Raw genomic sequence first — 25,681 nt, 5'->3', positions numbered from 1 at the left:
TCCCAAGAAAGGTGATCCAACCGAATGTGGAAATTATAGAACAATATCATTAATATCACACGCAAGCAAAATTCTGCTGAAGATCATTCAAAAACGGCTGCAGCAGTATATCAAGAGGGAACTGCCAGAAATTCAGGCCAGTTTCAGAAGAGGATGTGGAACCAAGGATATCATTGCTGATGTCAGATGGATCCTGGCTGAAAGCAGAGAATACCAGAAGGATATTTACCTGTGTTTTATTGACTACGCAAAGGCATTCGACTGTGCAGATCCTAACAAAGTATGGATAACATTGCCAAGAATGGGAATTCCAGAACACTTAATTGTGCTCATGAGAAACCTTTACATAGATCAAGAGGCAATTGTTCACGCAGAACAAGGGGATACTGATTGGTTTAAAGTCAGGAAAGGTGTATGTCAGGGTTGTATTCTTTCACCATACCTATTTAATCTGTATGCTGAACAAATAATCCGAGAGGCTGGACTATATGAAGAAGAACGGGGCATCAGGATTCGAGGAAGACTCATTAACAACCTGCGTTATGCAGATGACACAGCCTTGCTTGCCGAAAGTGAAGAGGACTTGAAGCACTTACTGATGAAGATCAAAGACCACAGCCTTCAGTATGGACTGCACCTCAACATAAAGAAAACAAAAATCCTCACAACTGGACCAATGAGCAACATCATGATAAATGGAGAAAAGATTGAAGTTGTGAAGGATTTCATTTTACTTGGATCCACAATCAACGGCCATGGAAGCAGCAGTCAAGAAATCAAAAGACGCATTGCATTGTGTAAATCTGCTGCAAAGGACCTCTTCGAAGTGTTGAAGAGCAAAGATGTCACCCTGATGACTAAGGTGCACCTGACCCAAGCCATGGTATTTTCAACTGCCTCATATGCATGTGAAAGCTGGACAATGAATAAGGAAGACCAAAGAAGAGTTGATGCCTTTGAATTGTGGGGTTAGTGAAGAATATTGAATATACCATGGACTGCCAAAAGAACGAAGAAATCTGTCTTGGAAGAAAGTGCAGCCATAATGCTCCTTAGAGGCAAGGATGGTGAGGCTGCGTCTTACATACTTTGGATGTGTTGTCAGGAGGGGTCGGTCCCTGGAGAAGAACATCATGCTTGGCAGAGTACAGGGTCAGCAGAAAAGAGGAAGACCATCAACAAGGTGGATTGATACAGTGGCTGCAACAATGAGCTAAAGCATAACAACGATTGTAACGATGGTGCAGGACCTGGCAGTGTTTCCTTCTGTTGTGCATAGGGTCGCTATGAGTCAGAACCGACTCGACTGCACCTAACAAAAAAAAAAACAACTGGCAAGAGAATGAGGACATTGTTTGTTAGCTGCAAGGATATAAATTCTGCCAACAACTGAGGGAGTTTGGAAATGGATCTTTCCCCATTTGAGCCTCTGATGAGACCACAGCCTTCACTAATTCCTGTTTGCAGCCTGGTGAGACTTTGAGCAGATGAACCAGCTAAGCCTTCCTGAGGGTCCCGACCCATGGAAACCGGGAGAAGATAAATGTGTGTTGTTTTGGCTGCTAAGGTTTTGGCAATTGTTACACGGTGATAGATAACTAATACACAGGGAATGGCGAACAATGGGCAGCACAATCAATAGATTTTGGAAGCCTGCCTCAGGGGGACAAGAAGAGCATCAATTTGGAACCTCTTTCCTTTCATTTTATGGTAGTTTCTTTTCTCGTGGTCTCTCTGCCTCTGTTCTCTCAATGTTTCAAGATATTTTGCACTTAGTAGTAAATTAACTTTCCTGAAGCAAGCATAAATCCGATCGGGACATTCGCATGCAGAAAAACTATAATACCTCTCTATTTTCTGCAGAGTAAATATCTTCACAAATTCATTAGTCTGATTAAAAATACATAAAATTGTGAACTATAACACATATACAAAAGAGCATACATAACAAATGTACAAAGTCAAAAGAATAATTATAAATCTTTGAGTTTAAGAAGTAGAATCTTGACAGGAAGAGAAGATCCAGTGTAGCCCACTCTAAGCACATCTGATGCCTCTTTTCGGAGAGATAATTACTGTCTGGATTTTTCTGACAGTCATTACCCACTTTACCCTTCCTTTTTTGTTTTTTTTAGATATTCCCCCATGTCACCACTACCACATTTAGGATAGCAAACATTTTCATCATCCCAGAAAGTTCCCTCATGCACCTTTGCAGTCAATCCTCACTTCCCAGCACCACACAAACATTGAACTTCTTTCTGTTACTATGGATAAATTTTGTCTGTTTTAGGATTTTGTAAAAGTGTAATTATACTCCATGCATTGTTTTCTCCTGTCTGATTGTTTTATCATTTAATGAGAAAGTTGAAATCTCCAAGTAATCTAACTGTGGATTTTTCTATTTTCTTTGCCAATTTCCTATAAAATAGATTGCTTGCTGTTGTTGTATGGATCCCTGGGTCTCTTTTTTTATTATTATTTTATTCTTTTTTGTTTCTGTACTTCATTTTGCATATTTTATTTCTTTCTGTGTGAGTGAATTTTGTATTTCAGATATTGCATTTTTCAGCTCTAGAAATTCTTTTGGCTTTTGCTTACATGTTTTATTTCTTGAATTATTATGTATATGATTTTCTAAAAATTCTTGCATTTATTTATAATAGTTAATTTCATCATCTCTTTCATTTCTGGACCTGTTCTCTTCACCAATTTTCTCCTTGTTATGGGCTGCATTTTCCTGCATCTATGCCTATCTAGTAATTCTTGACTGGGTGGTGGATATTGCGGATATTATGGTGTGTAGGCTTTGTTGATTGATTTTATGACTATTGAACTTTGTTTGGGCAAGCAGGTCTACTACTAAAGTGTGACCATTCTGAGGTGTCTACTGAATGCCTTGGGTATTAACGGTGGTCTTTACACTCTATCCGGATCAAACTCCAATGTCTCCCAGATGTGTGTATGCTCTGGGGATTTTTCAACTTACAGATTCCTAGGAGTACTTTTCCCAAATGTATAGAGTTACGCTCTTTACATGTGCAGTACAGTCTCAATCACATCCATGTATATATTCCTGGAGTTCTCCTTTCTGTGTTGTTCGCTGTTCTCCAGTGCTCTCTTCTACTAATTCCAACCATTTAAACCACAATCTCTTGTCAGTTCAGTGATACCACAGTAACCTGAAGGGTTTACTATAGAAGATCAATACCAGTGCCGGTTACTCCAAAGTGGTCATATGTGGAAGTCCCCACTTTTAGAATTTTATCTCTATTATATATCCCCAAACAAATATATTTTAGTTTACTCTATTTTTTAACTTGATGTAAAGGGAATTATACTGCATATACTCTTTTGTGGCATGTTTCTTTTAATGCTATGTTTGCAAGAATCATCCATGCTAAGGTATTTATGTTTTGTTACTCATTCTCACTTCAAATAAATTAATGTATATGCCATGTTATATTTATACATCCCAGTGTTTATAGAATTTTTAAGGTTATCCTCCATTTTTTGGTCATTGTGAAGACTGTTGTATGAAGGTTCTTGTATGTGTCTTGTGGTGCATGTGTACATGAAATTCCTTAGAGTGTATACCTAGAAGTCAGTCCTTTATGGTCTGAATTTGTTCAACTATGTTAGAAAATATTAAATATAGCCATGATTTTACAAACTTAAAACACTACTAGCATTTCTAGGTGATCCATATTTTGTTACTATTTGGTATTTTCAAACTTTTAATTTTGTTTCTATATAGTGTGTCTGTAATCGTATCTGAGTAGGTGTAGTGGGCTACATTCAGGTGGCCCCCAAAATATCACATCCTAATCCCTGAAACCTGTAAATCTTATTTATAAAAAGAGTCTTTGAAGATCTGATTTTATTTCTTAATTTTTGTCATACACGTGCTTTTGGGTTGTTTCTAGGACTTTGCCATTATAAACAGAGGTACTTTAAACATTTATAAATGTGGCCAATTATATTTCCCAAATTTAGCAACAATTCACTCTCCCATGCCACAAGCTTTTAGGCAATGTGTCTGTGCCACTTCTCAGCATCCTTTATTTTGGGTGGGGCTTGGGATTGCTCTGACCAATGTAACAAGACAGAAGCAATGCTGTGCAATTTCCAGGTATAGCAATTCCTGCCTCTTGGAACACTAACACTTGGGCTTTTCCTACTCAGAACTCAGCTGTCATGCTGTGAGAAGCCCCAGCCCTATGAAGAGTTCACAAGTAGACTCTCCATTCAGTTATTCCAGCTGGACTCCCAGCTACCAACCTGCATCAACTGCCAGCCTTTTGAGGGAACCACAGTGGATCTTCCAGCCCATTTAAGCCATCAGATGACTGCAGCTGCAGCCAAAATCTCACTACTACCACATGGGAAGCATCAGGTGAGAATCCCAAGCTAAGCAAAGTCAAAATGAAAGTATATATATATTTTAAATCCACCAAGTTTGGAGTGGTTTGTTATGCAGTCAAAAATAACCAAAATAGAAATTTGTACCCAAAATGGAGTTTTAACCTACATGGATCTAGAATTCTGTTTCTGCCAACATTGGATCCCGATATAGTAGTTTAATTACCTATGGGAGAGTGCTTCTACAGGGGACATAGCAATGGTTCCAATAAGCTGGAAGTAGAAACTCTCTCCTGGAAACTTTTGGCTCCTCGTATCAATAAACCAACAAGCAAAAAAAAAAATTATAAAATGAGGAGTTACCCTACTAGATGCCGTAATCGAGCCTTACTAAACCGATTACCTAAGGAGGTAATTGGGTTGTGGCTACACAGTGGGACGAAAATGGAATATGTCTGTAATTCTTTCCTTTTTTTCACCCTTTCTTTCCTCTACTTCTCACATAAGATGCATTAGTAGAGATTTATCTTATGTCTCAGTATTTAAGTTGTAGGATATCAAGGGCAGGCTATTATTTATTGGTTTAGATTGTGGTGCCCAAAAAGGAATGTTGAAGTCCTAAACCCAGTACATTTGAATGTGATCTTTTTGGGAAATAGAGTCTCTGAAGATGTTAACAAATAACATGAGATCATACTGGCATAAGGTCGGTCTATTATGGATTGAATTGTGTTACTCAAAATTATTTGTTGTAAATCCTAATCCTTATACTTGTGGCTATAATCTCATTTGGGAATAGGTTTTCTTTGTTATGTTAATGAGACAGTACTAGTGTAGGGTGTGTCATAAGTCAATCTCTTTTGATATACAAAGGAGATTAAACAAGCAAGTGATCAAGCAGAGATGGGGGAAGATAGATGCCATACCACATGAAGATCACCAAGGAACCAAGGAACAGAACCTAAAGAGACAAGGACTTCCCCCCAGAACTGACAAATAGAGAGGGTCTTCCCCTACAGCCAGTGCCCTGAATTTGGACTTCTACCCTCCTAACTGTGAGAAAATAAATTTTCTGTTTGTTAAAACCACTCACTTACAGTATTTATGTGATAGCAGCACTAGATAACTAAAACAAGGCCCTAATTCTATATGATCAATGTCCTATAGAATACTGAAAACAGCCAAGTGACATTGGAGGTGGAATTGAAGTTATTCAGTTGCAAGCCAAAGAATGCCTGAGGCCACCAGAAGTTGGGAGACACAAGACAGGATCTTCCTCTAAAAATGTCAGAGGTTATGGCCCTGCTGACACCCTGGTTTAGACTCCTACCCTCCATACTATGAGATAATCAATTTCCATTCCTCTAAGTCAGCCACTTTGTGGTTCTAGAAAAGTCATCAAGGAGAGAAATAAACATTACCCCAAAATAGTTAAAGTGATCAATTGACTTGATCTCTTTATTTGGGAAGATGGTGAACATGTTTTAAGTTGTATGTGGGATAGTTTCAACATGTCAGATGGAAATAAGTTTGCTATTGTTTTTATTTGGAAGATACAAAGGTTTTTAAGAGACATGTTTTGTTGTCAAGGAATGGACTGGTACTTATGGAGTATGGGAACTTAGCTAAGCTCTGCCTACATTTCTTAGAATTTCCTTCTCTGAATGTGTGCTAAGATCAGGGTTGATCACAAGAGAAAGGTACTGAAGTTTTGGAAGAAAAGATGAAGCTGCAGTCCTTACGTTTGGGAGGAGGCAGGTATAGAGTTCCAGGTGTTGCTCATGTGTGTCATTGCTGATCAGCAGACTCAAGTTGTTGGCATAGACTAGCTCTTCTTCAGCCTCCGCTGTGTCTCCTTCAACTCTTCTGTGTCCCAGGCCAGTGTACGTGTGTGGTGAAGGTCATCAACTTATTTTAGAGGTGAGAGAAACTCAGGTTCCAAAAGTTTTTCCATGAGTTTCAGTTTCCTTCATAGATGCCTGTTTGCTCTTGTTTTTTACTGCTTTCCGTCCAGTTTTCCTTCAAGTACCTGGCTTGATGACTTACAGAGACATTCTATCCACACCAGATGCAGAAGCTAGAGCCGTCCATGGACGTTGTCATCAGTTTCCTTTCATGGTCCCTGGTCAGTGATTTTTCTCTCTTTCTGCAATGGTTCCTATGATGGTAAGTTTTATGTGCCACCTTGGATTGGCTACAGTCTCCAGTTCTTCAATCTGTTGCTGTGAAGGTATTTGGCAGATGTGATTAAACTCCATCTTCAGTTGACTTTAAGGGAGACTGTTTTAGCCGGGTGAGCCAGACTGAATCAGCTGAAAGGTCTTCAGATCAGAGCTGAGGATTCCTTAAAGAAGAAGAAATTCTGCCTGAGATAGGGAAGATACAGAGACTGATAGGGAAGAGACTGATCCCCTAGGCAAGGAACCCTGCAACACCTGCAACTTACTTACAAAAATTATGTGCTTGGCTAATGACTTAAAAGCCCCATCCTGGAATGTGCAATAAGGAAAGAACAATGTACTCCCTTGTAAGATACCTTTCAGAAGGACTGACCAGTTCTGGTCCCTGGAGCATGTGCAGACATCTGCAAGGTGGCTGACAGATGACCTCTGCCTGATCTAAGTACCCATGACAGGAATTGAACTGGTACCGTGGTGAGCGATTGTGCAGGCACTACACTCCATAATAAGTCCTGCCACCCAGTCTCAGGAGCCTTTGCTACAGGTTCTATCTTGGATTCCAGATGCACGTAACGTATTTAGTGTGCACCGCCATTCTAAGAAATATCCGCCCTTTAAAAGAAACCTAAGTATTCATTATCCCGATATCCTTGTCAAACCCATATAAGACCCAGAAAAACCTTTGTTCAGGGGAACAGAGGCTAGCGTTGACTGGTTGTTCTCTGTTCCCAGCTCACGAACATTTACTTTCTTTCTGCCGCTAATAAACCTTTGTTTGTGTGGAACCTCTGAGCCTCTCCTGGTCATTCTTGGTCAGTAGAAGGCAAGAACCTAGGCAAGTCTTATTCCTGAGCTGAGAAACTTTGCCCTGTAACTTACGTATGCACAGGACTGGGCAAGTCTTTGTGCTGTTATATATAAGGTCACCATGAGTTGGAGCTGACTCAGTGGCAACTCACAACAACAATAGCAGCTTTGGATCATGCCCTAGAGTTCCAGCATGTCTTTCCTGATGGTCTGCCCTACAGATTTCAGACATGCCTAGCCAGAGTCCACAGTTCCATAAGCCAATTCCTTGCAAGAAATCTCTTAATATGTTCCTCCTACTGGCTCTGTTTCTGTCTGGGCCCTGAGTGATCCAGTCTCCTTCACGCCTTTCCCTTCCCAGCTTTCCCAATTGTACAAATTCTAACCCTTGACATAAATCTTTATTATTAACTGTGGTCCTGCTTTTCTGATACTATACCAAATGATCCAAATGATCTGTTGTATGTGTTTTTCTGGTTTATAAATGCAAGGGATTCTTTTGAGTACACACTTAGGGGTGGAATTGCTTGGCCATATCGTATGTAGATATGCAAATGTTATGGATTGAATAGTGTCCTTCAAAAAGATATGTTGCTATCCCAACTCCTGAATATGTGAATGTGATTTTGATTGGGAAAATAGTCTTTGAAGGTATTATCAGTTAAGTCATATAGGGGTAGCGTAGGTTATAGTTCTAACCTCTTCTGAATGGTGTCTTATAAAAGGAGAGAAGAGACTTGCAGAGAGAGTCATACATAGGGGTAAGACAAAGATCGTGTGATGATGGAGGCAGATGTATCTATAAGCAGCAGAGGAACACGAAGGATTCCTGGCAGCCCCCAGAAACTAGGGGAATTCAAGAGAGCAGTTCATCTCTCAAAGCTCTTGGAAAAAACTGACACAGTTGATACTCTGATTTGGGCTTCTAGTTTCCAGAAATGTAAGAAAATAGATTTCTGTTCTTTAAAGCCACCTGATTTGTGGTGGTTTGTTAAGGCACCCTAGGAAATTACAGCAGCTACATTTGAAGACAATACTAAGCTGTTTTCCAAAGTGAGTTTTTCAATTAACTTGGCAGAAATGGAGACCATGGACATTTGAGCCACTTACTCATACGTGCTCTTTCAGGTCCAGCTCCGGCCTGATGTTATATAAAAAAATATATATCACTTTAATTTAATAATAATAGCTGCTCTGGGTGTCCAACTTTATGACTCTGTGGGTCAGACAACACCCAGTTCATGACGGGTAGCTCAGGCCACTTGGTGATTTAGTGTCCCATGTTTAAGCATTCAGTCTCTACAAAGCCCTGGTAACAAGCCAAAAATCGTTTCTTAAAAGGAGAGTAATTATCTGCAGAGGATGTCAGGACTTTGGTCCAAAATTCTAAAGGTCTGTCCTTTGATTCACCAATAGGGGCTTGACAAAGACTCCCAACAGCATCTCTATCTGCCACTGACACTTCAAGTACCATTGGACCAGTTGGGTCATATGGCCCAATTGGCAGAGCAGCTTGCATGGCAGCCTGAACATGTTGCAGAGTTTTCTCTTGTTCTGGCTCCTGCTCAAAACTCTCAGCTTTTCATGTTACTTGATAAATAGGCTGGAGTACCACACCCAAATGAGGAGTATGCTGTCTCCAAAATCCAAAGAGGCCCACTGGGCATGGTGCCTCCTTTTTTCTTGTGGGAGGAGCCAGATGCAATAACTTATTCTTCACTTTGGAAGAATATCTCAACATACCCCTTACCACTGCACCCCTGAAATTTCAGTGATGTAAGGTGCTTCAATTTTTGTGGGAGTAATTTCCCACCCTGTAGCACGCAAATGTTTTACCAGTAAGTCCAGAGTCATTGACACTTATTCCTTACTGGATCAGGTCAGCATAATGTCATCAGTGTTACGGACCAGTGTGACATCTTGTGGAAGGGAAAGGTGATCTGGTTCCCTTCAGACTAAATTATGACTTAGGTCTGGAGAGTTGATGTAGTCCTGAGGCAGGCAACTGAAGGTGTATGACAGGCCTTGCCAGCCAAAGGCAAACTGCTTCTGATGGTCCTTCAAAACACGTATGGAGAAAAAGGCATTAGCCAGGGCAGTAGCTGCATACCAGGCACCTAGTGATGTATTAATTTGCTCAAGCAATGAAACTACATCTGGAACAGCAGCTGCGATTTGAGTTACCACCTGTTTAAGTTTCTGCTTATTCACTGTCATTCTCCAAGATCCATCTGTTTTTTGCACAGGTCAAATAGGTGAGTTGAATGGGGACGTGTTGGGAATCACCACCCCTGCATCCTTTAAATCCTTGATGGTGGTGGTAATCTCTGTAATCCTTTCAGGAATGCGGAATTGCTTTTGGTTTACTATTTTCCTATGTAGGAGCAATTCTAATTGCTTCCACTTGGCTTTTCCGACCATGATAGCCCTTGCCCCATTTGTCAGGGATCCAATGTGCTGGCTCTGACAGCTGCTGAGTATATCTATTCGAATTATGCATCCCGGAACTGGGCAAATCACTATAGGATGGGTTCGGGGACCCGGTGGACCTCCGGTGAGATGGACATGAGCTAAGACTCCATTATTAACCTGACGTCCACATGCGCGCACTTTGACTGGTGGCCGCAGTGATATTTTGGGTCTCCTGGAATTAGTGTCAGTTCAGAGCCAGTATCCAGTAATACAAGAAAATTCTAATTGTTTCCTTTTCCCCCAGTAAACATTCCCTCATAAAAGGCTATAGATCCCTTCAGGAAAGGCTGGAAGATATATTAACAGTATAAGCTTTTGGCAGTGTGCTGGAGTTCTTCCTCAAGGGGACAACAGCCTCCCATTCAATCAAGGGGTTGTGGGTCTTTAAACTCACTCAAGTCTGGGAATTGATTGAGGGGCCATGGTTCTCTCTTCTGGAGATACCAATTAGAGTGCTGTTCACTTGACCTAGAATCCATCCACTCATACAGATCAAGTAAATATTTAGTAGATCTTCCATCTAATTCACTCCTAGGGACATCATGACTGTGTACCCAATATCATAAGTCCATATGAGTCAGACTACTCTGATTACTGCTTTGACCTGTTGTCCATTACGGTAACCACGCCCATCTTGTCTTTGCTGATTGAGTGCTGCCGCTTGGCCCCTTCCACCTATGGGTCCAATTAGCCTCATTGTAGTTAGGTGTCTTAATTCAGGCAGAGCAGTTCTCACTGTGAAATCTGTCTTATATAAATTAGCAATCACAGTGGTCTTCAGGGATGCTGGGGCTCCCTTCACATATTTGTTCCTCACAGTTGTGGTAAAAGGTGTGTCCTCTGGGAGCTCCATGTGTGGGTCTGTGGTTTTAACCTGATAAATTCACTCTAGCATGCCAATTTCCCTAAGCCTTTGGATACCTTCTTCTATAGTACTCCAAGTCTGGTCTAGTACTTCAACTTGATTTAGTGTAGGCCATTTTTTTTTTCCACATAATCTATGCTTCAGCAACCCAAAAGAATAAACTCTTAGACCCTTTGCCAACTTCCTAAGCTGAAACATTGAATGAAGAATCTGTGCTTAGTGATCCCACATCAATAAACTCAGACTGATCCATCTTTATCTTCCTTGCATTATTATCCCACACCCTTAATAGCCATTCCCACACATATTCCCCAGGTGCCTGTCTGTACATATTAGAAAAGCCAAGCAGTTCTTTTGGAGTGTAGCATTAATACTTCCTCCTTGTTCACACTTTGTACTTCACCCTTTGGGGCTCACTGAGACTTAAGTCTAGTTACACGTCTAGAAGCCAAAAGTGGTGGGGAAATGTTTTGAGAACATTCAGCTTTGTCTTGTAAATCGCCAGGCAATGACTCAGACAACAATGCTTTAGATGCAGTGGGGTTAATCTCATCAGATGGAAGTGGGTAGGCTAATGGTTTTACTGGGCAGGGTGGTTTAGCAGACAAACATGGAGTAATCTCTTCAGATGGGAGTGAGTGGGCAGGTTCTGTTGGCAGGAGTGGTTCAATGGAATTTAGGGACTCAGTGTCTCCAGCTTCCTCATTATCTGCCCATATGCCCCCATCCCAAGTTTCAGGATCCCATTTCTTCCCAATAAATGCCCTCACTTTAACTTCAGATGCCTATTGATATTGCCAGTTGAGTTGGCATTGTAATTCAGCTAGAGCCTGGGTTTGGTTTTCTGCAATGTCAGCTCCGTTACTACAAGAAATAGGCTTTCTTTCAAGGCAGTAGTGTAAAGTTTGAGGTCATTTATGCAGCACTTGAGCCTTAACTATGAAGACCTGAACTCATCTCTTTGTTTCACCAGTTTCTAGCAAAAGTATTTCAAATCACCCAGCTTCCTTATACTTCTCATCCTCCTTGTAGAAAAGTGTCACACACTCAATTACCCAAATCCTAGAAAAGTGTCACACATGCAATTACCCAAATCCTCACCTTTCATCAATATCTGATCTATTGGTGGTGATATTTTGCATATTTGAATTGTCATCTGATGCCATGGATTAGCAGTGCCCTCTTTGGTACTGGAAACAGAGTCATCAACATCTTTAAGACTAACCAGACTCGAGAACCAATTTAGAAAACTCATCCATACAATTTTGTTTGTCTCGAACCATTCTCGGTACCAAATGTTTTGGAGTGGGATCTGTAACCCGCTAACTCACTGCCGTCAAGTCGATTCTGACTCATCGTGACCCTATAGGACAGAGTAGAACTGCTCCATAGAGTTTCCAAGAAGCACCTGGCGGATTCGAACTGCAAACCTCTTGGTTAAGAGCCATAGCAGTTAACCACTAGAGAAGCAAAAACAGTATATACACACAGAGAGAGTGATTTATATCAAGGATATGGCTCACACGGTTGTAGGGCTGGGACATCCCAAGTCCATGGATTAGGATAGGGGCTTCTCAAGATCCATGTAGCCAAAGAGGATGGCAAACTCAAGATGAGCAGGTCAGGGAGTAGGGCTCTTGCTCACAAGCTGTGAAGATCGTTGAATCCCAAGATTGGCAGCAAGAGCACAGGTAAGTTGTTAGCTCAAGTCCCGGGAGCCAGAGGTCAGATGAACAGGAGCCAGATGCAGGATCCAGAACGAGCTAAAAGCCCCCAAGCCTTACCAGAATCTCCACTTATACTTGGATGCAGACCACACACCCCTGGAAATCTTCTTTCAACTGATTGGCTACTCACAGCAGATTCCATCATGGGGGTGATCACCTATCAAATATCAACAGGGAAGTGATCACATTATATGACTGCCAAAACACTGAGAACCATGGACTAGGCCTGTTGACACATAATCTTAGCTATCACAACAGTTTTCTGGTATTCTCTGCTTTCGGCCATGATCCATCTGGTTCCATGTCCTCTTCTGAATCAGCTTGAATTCCTGGCCAGTCCGTGTCAATATACTGCTGCAGCCGCTTTTGATTGATCTTCAGCAAAATTTCACTTCTCTGTGCTATTAAGGGAAACCCTGGTGGTGTAGTGGTTAAGTGCTACAGCTGCTAACCAAAGGGCCGGCATTTCGAATCCGCCAGGTGCTCCTTGGAAACTCTATGGGGTAGTTCTACTCTGTTCTATATGGTGGCTATGCGTCGGAATCGACTCAACGGCATGGGTTTGTTTTTTTGTGATATTAATGATATTGTTTAATAATTTCTGCATTTGATTCGATCACTTTTCTTGGGAAGAGGCATAAATATGGATCTCTTCCAGTCAGTTGGCTTTCTCCTTTTATGTACAGTAAAAGTTATGAAAGCCATAACCTCTGTAAGGTGGAAACACGTCATAGAAGGAAAGCTCAAATATTTTTCATCAAAACAAGTCATGGAAAAGTGTTAAGACTTCACTGTGTCAAAGGTGGAAAAGTTTGGAGACCCAGAAAAACAAGGAAGTCCCATCGAATTTCAGCTCTGTCAGGTTTCACTGTTAATCTTCCCTTAACTTGGCAGCTCTGGAAATGTAGCCCTGAGTTTCGTTATCTGACTCCTTTAGCCAGTGAGGCTTCAGTGTTCTGCTTAAGCCCTGGTTGTACCAGACTGTGTGGACTGGAGAGTGTCTTCAGGCAAATATTTAAATAGAAGAATACTCTCCAGTGCTTGCCTGCATTTGATCAAGTTGCATCCCTTCAAATAGTCGTTTTAAAAATAGTTTTCCCAGAGTTTATAACCGCTCTCTGTCAAAGGGTTAGTCTGATACAAGCTCTTTCACCCTTGTTGCCGTTGGAACTTTCTCTAGTGTGGTTTTCCATTTTCATTTCCCTGATGGCTACTGTGGTTCAGCATCTTTTTCATAGGTTTCATGGCCTTCAGGTTATCTTTTGTAAAATACGTGTTCAATGCTCTGGCCCACTTTTCTATGGAATTGTTTTATCTTTATAACTGATTTGCAGGGGTGCTTTATATATTCTGGGTATATTTTAGTCAGGTATGTTTGTAGGTGAAAATTGTGAAAGACTTTTAAGTGGGCCAAAAGAATACTGGGTGTCTTCAGTGAAAAACAAGGCATTGTCTTTTATACCCTTTCAGATTATCTGATTCTGTGCGGGCTCTATGCCTGTCTTTCATTGTCTTTGAGCTACTTCACAACTAAATAGGTTGTAGATAATTGATGACAATATAAATTCTGTTTGGTGGAGGGACAATTGAATCTTCCCTTCCTTCCATGGAAAAAAGCAGATCATTTGTATTTATGAATTTATTTTAGCATTCCTGATTTAACTACGTAAGTATAGGGTTTTGAATTCTACTTTGGACTGGGTGGAAGATCTTAATTAATGTGTTAAATACAATTTTTTAAATGTGTACATCTATACGCAAGTCATGACTATACCCTTAACAAGAATTATCCTTTGATTTTTGTAAATGTTTTATCCCATGTGATCCTACCCAACCTCAGTGTCTAGTAGGTTTAGTCTTCTTTGGCCCAGGACCAGAGACCAGAAGTCGATGAGTAGATATGAGTTAGATCATATGCATCCTCTATGGGTCTTCTTTAAGGGCACTCCCTTGAGAAAGCCTTCTCTAACCCCATATACTGGGTTCACTTCTTTCTGTTACATGACCTTATAGCCTCCCATACTTTTCATTTACAGCGCTTACTCAATTGTACTTAAATAATTGTTTGTGTAACTATGTACTTGATCCCTGTCTGTATCCCCACACTCCAAATTTCTAGAAGGCAGAAGCCCTGTCTGTGTGCCTGATGCCTAGTGGCATCTGGTGCCAAGTTGCCAGTTGGTAAATATTTGTTTAAGAAACAAATAGAAGGTGTCTTCACTGAACTTCCTAGGGCCCTCTGTGGGCTGGAGGAATTTCCTTAGGGTCTGACTTTTAGTGGTTAGGTTGAGTCCTGCCTTTCCCCTTGGGCAGGAATGAGATCAGGATGGTTTTCTGGAATCTTCTTAAAAGGCAGTGTGGGAGAGTAGAAGGCATATGAAATTTGAAGTCCAAGTACCTGAGTTCAAATACTTGCATCCTACCCACAAGTAGGATGCTAAAGCCTCTTTAAAGAGTTCCTTTCTTCATCAGTAAAATTGAGACAGTGACGCCTACTTCTTAGGGGGTATTATCAGCATGAAATGAGAGAAGGGTTTCTGTTGTGGATTAAATTGTGTCCCCTAAAAGGATATGTTGAAGTCCTAACCCCTGTACTTGTGACTGATTTTGTTTTAGAAAATGAGGTCTTTTATAAAATATAGTATCCATTAATTCTCACAGGATAAAGATGTGTCGTAATCCTAATCCCTTCTGAAAGGTGTCTTATAAGAGGAAAGAAGTTACACAGAGACAGGGAGACAGAAGAAGGACTGAGGCAGATACGGTAGCAAGTCAAGGATTGTCATGGGTTTCTGGCAGCCACTAGAAGCTAGAAGAGAGGCATGGTGGGAGCTCTTGGAGGCAATGGACATGATGAAGACTCTGCTTTGGGCTTCCAGCCTTCAGAACTGTGAGACAAATTTGTATTCTTTGAAGCCACCCATTTTGTGGTATTTTATGATAGCCCTAGGAGACTAAGACAGTCTTAGAAAACTCTGAAAAGTCAAAACACTGTGCAAACATCGGTCGTGGTTATTATTACATTTTACTGCTTATTCGAGTTACTTCAAGTACTGGAGAAGCATTTTGATGATGTTTTTGCTAGGACATGCCCTGGTAACAAGCAACCCCCAATTGAAAATGGCTTGCAGTGTAATAGCTTTATTTCTCTCCCATGTCTATGTCTCCTGCAGTTGTCTGTGACTCTGTGTGGCTCTAGTGTCGGTGCATTCCTTGTTCTGGAATCCAGGCTGAAGGAGAAGTGTTTTCGGAACACGTCACTCTCAAGCAAGAGAAAGGATCAATGGTGGAGCCACACTTTGGACACAGGGTGGGTAATCAAGGCCAATGTCAGTGGTGGCATGAGTATCCTCCTCTCAGGGGGATAGCATGCTCACAGCAAGTAGGGGACAGTGAATAGTGAGGAGCAGTACTGTGATTTACCATCAGGATGAGGATACAGCTGGAGAGCTCAGCACAGTCTGCCTGAGAGCCAATGCATCTGCTAGGTCTTGTGCATTTTGTGCATCATGCTTTCCCGGGTTTCTCTTTGTATTCCCTGTTGCCGTTGGGCTCGTCTTGGTGTGGGCTTTTCTCACATCCTATGTGGACAAGCTCTTACCTCTCCTCTGGTCTCTTTCCTCTGGGCTGACTACCTGTAGCCTGTATTGAACAGAGCTTGGGGGATGGCCATATGTTGGGGAAAGTTACTAGCCTTGAATCCAGATTTCCGTGTACAGACTCACCACTCCACATGCCAGTGGGGAGACATTGGTCATGTTAGGGAAGGTTACTAGCCTTGAGTCCACAGGTCTAGGTACAGACCCACCTTTCCACATGTCAGATGACCTTTGCCATCTACCCAGCCCTGGCCACATCCATACCTGGGCCTGGGCTGGACCCTGGGAAGCAACATAAAGAAAGGGCTGGGATGTCATTGCTCTTTTCTCCCCCCTCCTTGCCCATGCTGCAGTTCTGCAAACTTGAAGGAACATTTTAGATGCCATCCTTGGACTTCACACCATGGATGTCCTCCTGGATGGCCTGGCCATCGAGTGCAAGGACTGAGCCCGGGGTCCCAAGGGTACTGTGGAGGTCACAGAGTGGCAACCTTCGTTTCACACAGAGCTGCAGGAAAGGGGGTGACCATGCCCAGCTTTCCAGGCAAGGTTTGAGGGCCAAGACCTTCTCCAGTTGGAGAACTCTCTGGACATCTGTCTCCTCTGTCTGTGTCTGGGTTTGCTTGGCCGTGTCCTGGCCTCGACTTGGAGTCCAAGTGTGTGAATGGACTGATGGCAACTTGGGAGCTCTTTCCACAGCTGGGATAGGGCTGGCAGGTGGTGTATCCCTTTGTCTGCAAGGGCACTCAGGCCAGGAAAAAGGACACACCCAAGAACCTTTGCCCCTCACCAGCAGCTAAACGACACGGAAGCCTTATGGTTTAAAGGGCCACTATTTGGCAGCACCTACTGAGCACAACCTGCTCTGTCTCAGGCTCCTTGAAGCTTGGCCCTGAGTCTAATGCAAAGAATCTCTGGTGGTGTTATGGGGTGAATTATGTCCCCCCCAAAAGTTATGTTGACTCTGTAAATAGGAGAGTTCTTGTCATTCTTTGCCATCATGTCAGCCCCCACCTCATAGTGAGCCTGAGTACAATGGAACAAAGCGCTGTCTGGTGTTTCTTCACCCCCATGACCGGTTGTGGAGCAAGCCATTATAATCCACAGAGTTTTTGTTGGTTGGCTTTTAGAAGTAGTTCACCAGGTGTTTCTTCCTAGTCCAACTTAGCCTGGAAACTCCAGTGAAAGCTGTTCAGCATCATAGCAACATGCAAGCCTCCACTGACAGACAGGTGGCGCATTGGTCAGGAATTGAATCCAGGTCTCGTACATGGAAGGTGAGAATTCTACCACTGAACCACCAATACTCTCCTCACCCTTTCCACCCTCCCCCCCATAAAAAAAAATTATGTTGAAGTCTTAACCCTGTCCCTGTATACTTGACCCTGTTCGTAAACAGGGTATTCTTTGTCATGTAATGAGGTCATACTGAGTAAGGTAGGTCCTACACATAATCATTTCTGACTGGTGTCTTGTAAAAAGAGCAGGATAGACACAGAAACGCACACAGGGTGAAGACAAACACCAAGGAATGCCAAGGAACTGCTGGGGCTATGAACAAAAACAGACTCCTTCCCCCCTTAGAGCTGATTCTAGCCTCCAGAACTGTGAGACAATAAATTCTGGCTCTTTAAATCCTTCCAGTTGTGGTATTTCTCTTAAGGTAGCACAATGGAAGTAAGACAAGTGGCAAGGACCCAATCCTGTCAGTACCATGGCCCCTGTTTCCCACCCACAGCCATTCCAGAAGTTGGTCCTGGACTCTCATAGCTTCCCCCCTGGCCTCTGGGTTTTCAGAGCAGCTCCCAAGCAGCACCATCCAATGAGCCCCTCCATACCCCTTGCCCGTATAAAATTACCTGCAACTCCCTACAGCCCCTAGGACATGGGTCAGCAACTCAGAGGCGCTTTTGACCCAGCTCTCTGAAGGCCCTTTGTTGGTCATCCCACCCAGTTCTGTCCGCCTTCCAGCACAGCCGAGGCTTCTCCCTTAGCAATGGCCAAGGCTAGACATGCCTCCTGTTCAGTCCCTTGGGGCTCTGCTCAACAGGCTCTTTGAATCTCCTGCAACCTACTGGATCCATCCATCTCAGGTGCTGAGATGGTTACTCCTGACTTGCTGTCTTCAAACTCCTGGGCCCACGGTGATCGGCTGGGAGCCTTATTCTATACAGTGCTGGCCACAGTCACTCTAGTGAGGGTGGAGGCTGTCCTCAGACCTCTTGTCCTGCCTACACCACAGAGCAAGTGGGCAGGCAAATCTGATGCTTCCCTAGCTGCAAGGTGGAAGTCTGCTGGAGAAGAAAGGACACCGATGCTGGGGACACCAAAGGGACCCTGGCCAGTGGTGGGAGCTGAGTGCATACAGGGTGCTCTGGGACTCATGGCTTGGCTCATCTCAGTGCTGGGGCTGGCACTTGAAGGGTTCAAAGGGTGTCACCATAGAAAGGCTACTACCATGATAAATCATACCGTTTAAGTCCATTTTATTGTAATTAAAAAACAAGAACAACACATTTACATGACTGAAAATCAAGGAGATTCAGAAAATTAAAAAGAGGTAAGAAGCTACAGAGCTGATGGCTGTGGCATTTCTTTGGTGTGATTTGCTTTCATTTGCGTCATTCTTCTTCCCACCTTAAGATGTGGGCTCAGCACTTTGGCTGCTTTGTGTTGTGACTGTGTTGAGTATTTGCTGGAAGGGAAGATGGGAGACAGGGAGCCCACAGGGTTCGAAATTCTTGGCCTCAGGACCTCTGTGCAGTGCCTGCAGCCAGGCTGGCCCGGTTCCCCATCAAATTCTTGTTGGCCAGATGCCCACTCCCAGCATCTGGTCATTCTCCTTTCCTCAATTCTCTTTGTCTTTGGTCACTTCTGTCCAGGGTCCCAAGGAGGCGTCCTCCCATGGCACACCCTGACCTTGGGGCATAGGTCACCAGGCTTCTTACCAGGAGGCTGTCTGGCCACTGGCCCCTCAGACCTGATGCCCTTCCTGATTGGCACAGATGTCCACCCTCACCCAGGGACCTTGTTTCTTGCACCCTCCAGACCCTGCAGTGTCCATGGGTATGGCTCAGGCCTTCTCAGGTGGTCTCTTGCATGGTGGCGAGGCTGGGCCTTTAGCTGGAACTGTGTTGGTGGATGGGAGATGGTGGGTATCCTGGGCCAAGCCCCTCGCTTGGTCCCCATGCAGGCAGAGGTTCTGTCCCTTGGGTTGAACCCCACATCTAAGAGCACTTTGTAGGAGGCCAGGATTAGATGTAAAGCCCCTTTCCAACAGCCAGAAACCAACTTTCCAGCTCAAAATGAAAAGGAGCTTATTCCTCAGCCCAGGGGCCATAGAAGTGGTGGGGGAATCCCTGCGGTCTCCCAGGGAGGAACTGGCCAGGTGAGGTCTGGAGGAAGGGCTATTCAGTGAAGGTTGCAGCACTTCCCAGGGAGCATCCCTGCTGGGGTTGATGGTCAATGGCTCCCCTGTCTTGGCGCATGATGTCCCCACCAAGGATCTTTGAGATTTGGTGTCTCTCTGAGCCAGGCCCGGGGCGGGGCTTGTACTCAGGTCCCTGCTCCAAATGGACATGGGGAATATTGGCCCATCCCCTTCTCCAGAATGGACATGCACAGCTAACTCTGAGGGTCTCCCAGTGTGATGACCCCACTGACGCTCCTGGTGCTGCTGTAAATGCTATTTAGGTATGGGGTAGAAGGGCATCCAGGCTGCTGAGGTCTGTGGGAGAACCTGCTGTCCACCAGGTTCTCTGACAGAAGGGAGATGAGACAGCATGGTCAGAGGACGGTGAGGTGTCCGGAATGGTGGGGTTAGAGGGTACTTTGGGGCTTGGGTGGAGGGTGGAGCCACCCGAAGCCTGTGGTGGGTTCGGCTTATACGTTTTCCTCTCTCAGTATCCCCTAGGCAGCCTGCCCAATCATATTCTTGTAGTCGGGGACGATGGTCCGCTTCATCTCTACCACCGAGGAGAAGATCCACTTCACCTGCGGGTGACAGCGTGGCAACAGTGAGCAGGCCAGCCCAGGCCCCTACAGCCCCAGGCCCGGAGCCCTGAGGTCCCCTCTCTCCCTCTGCCTACCCCCCTGGGGTCCAGCTGCTCCATGCATGGGGACCCTACTGGCAGAGTGGCCTGTAGTGGGGGGTGATGGGCTGGGGGCTGGGGGTTGGGGGCTGGCATGGGGTAGAGGCTGTGGGGATCAGACCTTGAAGAGAGTGATGGTGGCACTGTAGCACACGCTGAGCAGGAAGAGCATGATGAAGATGGAGATGGTGGTCCACAGCCCATCCAGCTCCCCATCCTGAGCCTCCACACAGCTCTCATCCAGGTGCAGCTCTGGGAAGGGGACGAGGGATCAGTGAGGGTGTCCCTTCTGTGGGGGCTGGCGCAGACATGCCGGAGAGGATTGTATGAGGTGAAGGGCCCTATCTATGTTGAGGGTGGCCCTCCAGTCCCCTCACCCTGTCTTCCCTGCTTGTCCCTTCTCAGGAAGAGCTGAGCCAGCAGGTCCCCATGCTTAGCTATCCCTGGCCATCCCTCTTTTATGGTTTCTCAGGACAGTGCTGGGGACCCTTCCCCAGCCTTGGGCACTGTCCTTAGTCCTATCCCTCTCCTACTGCTTGGACCCCAGCATGGCTGGGAACCCTGGTCCCCACTTATGGCCCAGCCAGCTGTGAGAACCACTCGCTTTTGCTCACCCACCAGCACTAGGCTGGTCAGGGTAGCATAAGGGGTCATCTTGGGACATGGCCATCCGAAGCCTCCCTGCAGTCTGCCTGGGCCCTGGGCCTTCCATTTCATCTCCCCTGGTGTAAAGGTCTAGAGGGCAGCCCACCCTACCCAGGGAAGCACAGTGCTAAGAAGTGATGTTAGGGACAGTGAAGGGATTTGACCCCATGTGTGAGGGGCAGGAGTGTGAGTGTGCAGGAGGCCAGTGGCAGTTTTGTTGTCACAGGATTGAGCTTGTGGTGATGTGAGGAGAGCAGGAGTCTTGCCCCTTTGAGCAGCTCTGGAGGGTGGGTCTGGGGCGAAGCATGTGGGTGCTTGCAGTAGGGAGGGACCTGTCTGAGTTGGTCAGGTACAGGTGAGCTGGGAGCAGCCCACGGGGTACTCATGAAGCTTTGGAGGGTGTAGGATGAGGCTGGTGTGTGTGTTCATGTGACCTGGGCTTGTGCTCGCAGGCATTGTGCAGTTTGCCCTGTGTGAAGTCCCAGTGTATAAGGGGAGTCCTTGCAAGTGTGTGTGTGAGTGTGTCCACGTGTTTGTGTGTACATGCATGCCCATGTATACAGGTGTGTGCGGGTGCATGTGTGTGCATGTAAGTGCATGTGTGCCTGTGTTTTTGTGTGTGTTTACTTGTGTGTACGTGTGCATGTGTATGTACATGGGTGTATATGCATGTGTGTGAATACGAGTGGCTGCCTGTGTGCCATGTGTTTGTAAGTGTATGTGTGATTTTATGTGACAGTGTATGTGTGCCCATAAGCTCACGTGTTTACATGTGTGCGTGCGTGCACTGTGGTCCATGTACTTGTGCGTGCATGCGTGCGGTGTGTGTGAAAGTGACCTGTGGGTGGTGGAGTGTTGTTTAGCAGGAGAGGCTTGTTTTTCATGGGTCCAAGTTCTGTGTCCATCCAGGTGTCCGTTCGGTGCCCTCCCTTTCCTGGGCAGGCTGCCTGGATCCTGAGTGTGTTCTGTGGAGTGGTCTGTTCTTGGAGCCCCAGTGGAAAAAAGAGGGCCTGTCCCCATATCCAGGGACTACCAGGTGAACACAGAACCACCATGGGGAGCTCCTGCAAGGCCCTGTGGACAGGGACGCCTGGGGACAAATCAGATACTCTCTACCACATAGCCTCCCTAGGTGTGTCTACCTCTTCGCTCCCTCACTCCAGCCCAGAGTAGCTGCTGGGTGGTGGGCGGACCCAGAAGAGAGACACTATTGGTGAAGGACCTGTCCCTGTAGCAGGCTGCCCATGGCCAGTTTCCCCAGAGTGGCCTGCACAGACCCCTACGATTTCCCCCAACGGTGACAATGGAGGTCTTAGGCTCCGCCTGACCCCACAGCCTGGCAGAGCTCAGGTTCATGTGGGCCTTGGAAAGAACCATGCCAGTCTTGCAGTACCCCAGGGAAGAGCTGGGTGCTTTATTTTCAGGGTGAATCACCTGGGAGTATTTACAGGTGAGGTTCCAGGTATGCTCAGGGGCCCTGGCAAGTGGTGGGGGGAGGCAACTGCTGGACGTGCTGGCCGGCGCTCATTTACCAGGAGACGCGGAGACGGTCTTCTGGATGTGGTGGTTGTGCAGCGCTTCGTGCAGAACCACGCAGGAGTAGGTCTTTCCTTGCTGCCAGCTATCCTTGGGCACTGTGAGCTTGCTATACAGGAAGAAGGTCCCATCAGCCTCGAGCTGGGCTTCAGTGTTCGCATAGCTCTTCTCAGACTCTGGCTGCCACGTAACATCAATGTCAGATGGGTAGAATCCCTTCACCAGGCATGTGAGGCTGACCTTGTCCTTGGTCAGCTCATCTTGGTGTGGGGGCAGGGCATACACCTGTGGCTCATGGGGCTGCCCTGTGGGGACGAAGTTGGAGAGAGTTATTCCCAGTGCAGATGAAGGGGTTGCCCCCCCCACCCACCTGCTGCCTCACCTTTGGCCTTGGAAATGACCTTCACAGCAGGTGATGGGAAGGCACTACTGGTGACCTCACACTTGAACTCTTTGCCCTTGAGCCAGTCTTGGTGTGAGATGGGGAGTGCACTGACCACATGGTACGTGGTGTTGGATTGCCTCTCTGGCTGGCTGGTCTTGGCTGTGTTCACCTTTATGCCATCCACGTACCAGGTGAACTGGACTTTCTCGTCTTCCTGGCTAATATCTACCACCAGGCATGTCACCTCGGGGGTTAGGGAGATCTTGAGGACGTCCTTGGGCTTGGGGGGGAAGATGAAGACGGAGGGTGCGGCCGGGCCTGGAAAAGTTGGTGGGAAGACCTGAGTGTCAGTGACAGAGCCATAGGGGTGGGGCATGGATTGGGTATGTCCTCCCATTCGGGCTGCTTCCTCTTAGCAAGGGTGGGGCTCACTTTACCTGGACATTGGAAGCACTGTGTCTTGCAGGGTCTTGGCACTGCAGAAAGAGCAGACAGACGGGGAGGGTTATCTTAGTGGAAAGGAGAGTGGTCATCCCAGCTGGCAGAGGGAACATTTTGCCCCCAGACTGGGATGAGGTCAAGTTAGGCTCTTCCATGCAGCAGTTGGTGGCTCTGAGACTCACCATCCAACTCTGAGCTCAGGGACTGGATTATGGGCACCCAGATTGTGTGTCCCCTGGGCCTGGCTGGTGACCCCAGAAGACTGCCTGCTTAAATTTGTGGGACAGCAGGGCAGGGCAGGCAGAGCCCTTTAGTGGGAGGAGACAGGCAGGGGCCACCAGCTGCCCTGCATCTCTTGGTGCGTCAGGGGCCTCAGGCTGGCCCTGAACCTGTCTGCTGTGAACACAGGCTGTGGGTCCCCCACTGCAATCACGCTCATGGCTCACCGATCTTCTTGTCCACCTTGGTGTTACTGGCTGAGTGGGCGACGTTGCAGGTGTAGGTCTTGCTGGCCCAGGATTTGGGCACAGTCACCAAGCTACTGAGGGAGTACAGGCCAGACGACTGCAGGACGGCCGGGAAGGTGTGTGCACCAGAGGGGGCTCCGTTGTTCCAGGACACCGTCACTGGCTCTGGGAAGTAGTTGGCGACCAGGCAGGCCAGGGCCACCTGGGAGTCGGGTGTGGTCCCACAGCCAGGGGCCAGGGGGAAGACTGATGGAGCCGTGGTGGAGGCTGCAAGAAAGGGAGCCCCACATGACCATGTGCCCAGGCTGAGCTTTGTTGCCTGCCTGCTGGGTGCATCCTCTGTGCTCACAGGCACCAGGGGTATACACCTGAGGAACACATCTGAGGCATACACCAGGGTCACAGAGCTGGCCATACCCACCCACTCCCACCTCAGCACCCCCTCTCTGGAGGCCCCTGGGAAGGTGTCAAGCCTGGGACATCTCTGATCTGATGTACTTCCAGGACCAGGAGCCTTGCCTGTGGCCTCGCTGACTATGCCAGTACCACAGGCTTGGCTCAGTCAGCTGGCCAGCTTTCCAAGACCACCTAGAGCCAGCTCAGCCCTGGGGTCTCCCAGTCCCTTCCTCCTAATTTGCTTATTCATTAGTCTTAAGGTGAGTGGCACCAGGTTTCCTACCTCCTCTGCCTGACGCCGGACTGTGGGCCCCTGTTCCAGCTAGCTTCTCTATGGTCTTTCAGCCAGTGACCATTTCTGGCTCGTCTTGCCCCAGTCTGGACCTGTACTTTGGAGTGGCAGCCTCTGCCGCACTCTGCCAGCTCTCCAGTCCGGGGTGTTCCACCCAGAGCCTCTTGCCACTCCTGTCTCTGCCTTCTGTGTCTCCAGGTCTCCTGGAGTCCACTCCCTCCCTCCCGAAAGGATCTCTCTCTGTAACGAAGCCTGCCCAGGCCTTGTCTCCTGCTGGTGACTGCTGGCCTGGCCCCTCCCTGTCCCGGACCAACTCCCTGGGAGCATGGGCAGGCCTTTCTCTGCCCTGCTCCCCTCCACCAGCCCAGCCCAAGCCCCCAGCCAAGGCTCCTTCTAATCTGCTCCTCTGGTCCTGCGCTCCTGTGGCCCTCTGTGACTCCACCAATCAAGCACCCCCACTCCCCACACTGTGGCCTACCTGTCCTTCCTGGCCACTGTCTAGCTCCTTGCTCATCTAGATGCTTCCTCCTGTTTGCATGATGCTGCCTGAGCTAGCTCCAAGGCACACCTCTTGCTCCCTCTACAACCCAAACTCAGCCTGTCCCTGCCTTTGCCCACCTGGCTCCCAGGTCTGTCAGTTCAGCCCAAGCCCCACTTACTGTCAGGCCCTGCTTCCTAGCCTAGCCCCTCTGGAAACCAGGGCACCCCAGCCCACCCTCAGCCCATGTGGGAGCCCTGCACCTGCCCTTGGATCCTCTTCTTCCGTGTTTGTGCCAGTACTGTGAGCCCCAGGTAGGTCAAGTACACCCTCTGTCCCTGAGCCCTCAGGCTTCAGAAGCTCAAGTCCACCCCTCCCAGGCCTGTGCCTCTGACTATGAGCCCCTCTGGCTGTCTTCTCTCCCTTGCCCACTCATCCCACAGGTTCCAGCAGCTGCTGCTCAGGCCCCTCTGCTGGTCAGCCACCTTGTGACCTCACCCCATGATGCCACCACCCCTGAAACAGAGCTGAGCCCTTTGGAAGAGCCTCTGGCTTCTCCCTCAGTGCTGGGGCCTCCACTGCCCAGGATCCCCTCCCTGCACCAGCCCTGGATCTCCTGCCAGACCAGTCTCCTGCCTCTGCCCACCTGTTCCCCATCGGTCAGCTCAGGCCTGGCCCCTCCCAGCTTTCCCAGCCCAAAGCACTTCGCCCTTCACAGGGCCCTCAGCACTGACCAACCAGAATTCCTGCCCCAGCTCCTGCAGGACTCCCACGCCTCCTGCTCTCTAGCCCTGAAGCCACCTACACAGACCCTGAGCCCGAGACCTCCCTCAGTGTCCTCAGGCCTTCTGCCCCCCTGCCAGCCCCAACACATTCAGCCCAGACCTGCCAGGCAGCCCTTCTCTATTCATCCACATCCCAGTGCTGGGCTTCTTCTC

At 46.8% G+C, this 25,681-nt stretch overlaps 1 long non-coding RNA gene and 2 gene segments (V, D, J or C); 1 reads left to right on the top strand and 2 right to left on the bottom strand.

Annotated features, from left to right (window-relative positions):
* The window catches only part of LOC111752818 (uncharacterized), a 29,227-nt gene extending 11,064 nt beyond the window's left edge, over window positions 1–18,163 (top strand). The window contains exons 2-3 of the long non-coding RNA XR_002787710.2: window positions 4,186–4,396; window positions 15,587–18,163. This is a non-coding gene — a long non-coding RNA (uncharacterized LOC111752818). The remainder of the gene's footprint in view (window positions 1–4,185; window positions 4,397–15,586) is intronic.
* LOC135228350 (immunoglobulin heavy constant gamma 1-like) overlaps window positions 1–25,681 on the bottom strand; it is a 441,642-nt gene that overhangs the window by 25,512 nt on the left and 390,449 nt on the right.
* Window positions 18,471–25,681, bottom strand: part of LOC104846692 (immunoglobulin heavy constant gamma 1-like) — a 398,675-nt gene continuing 391,464 nt past the window's right edge. Inside the window, 6 exon segments of the C gene segment in view lie at window positions 18,471–20,005; window positions 20,225–20,355; window positions 22,281–22,589; window positions 22,667–22,987; window positions 23,107–23,145; window positions 23,557–23,844. Of these exon segments, the coding sequence occupies window positions 19,922–20,005; window positions 20,225–20,355; window positions 22,281–22,589; window positions 22,667–22,987; window positions 23,107–23,145; window positions 23,557–23,844 (1,172 nt within the window).

This window comes from Loxodonta africana, chromosome 21 (genome assembly GCF_030014295.1).
Source record: "Loxodonta africana isolate mLoxAfr1 chromosome 21, mLoxAfr1.hap2, whole genome shotgun sequence".
Taxonomy (NCBI): Eukaryota; Metazoa; Chordata; class Mammalia; order Proboscidea; family Elephantidae; genus Loxodonta; species Loxodonta africana.
This window is presented reverse-complemented; position numbering and strand designations above follow the sequence as displayed.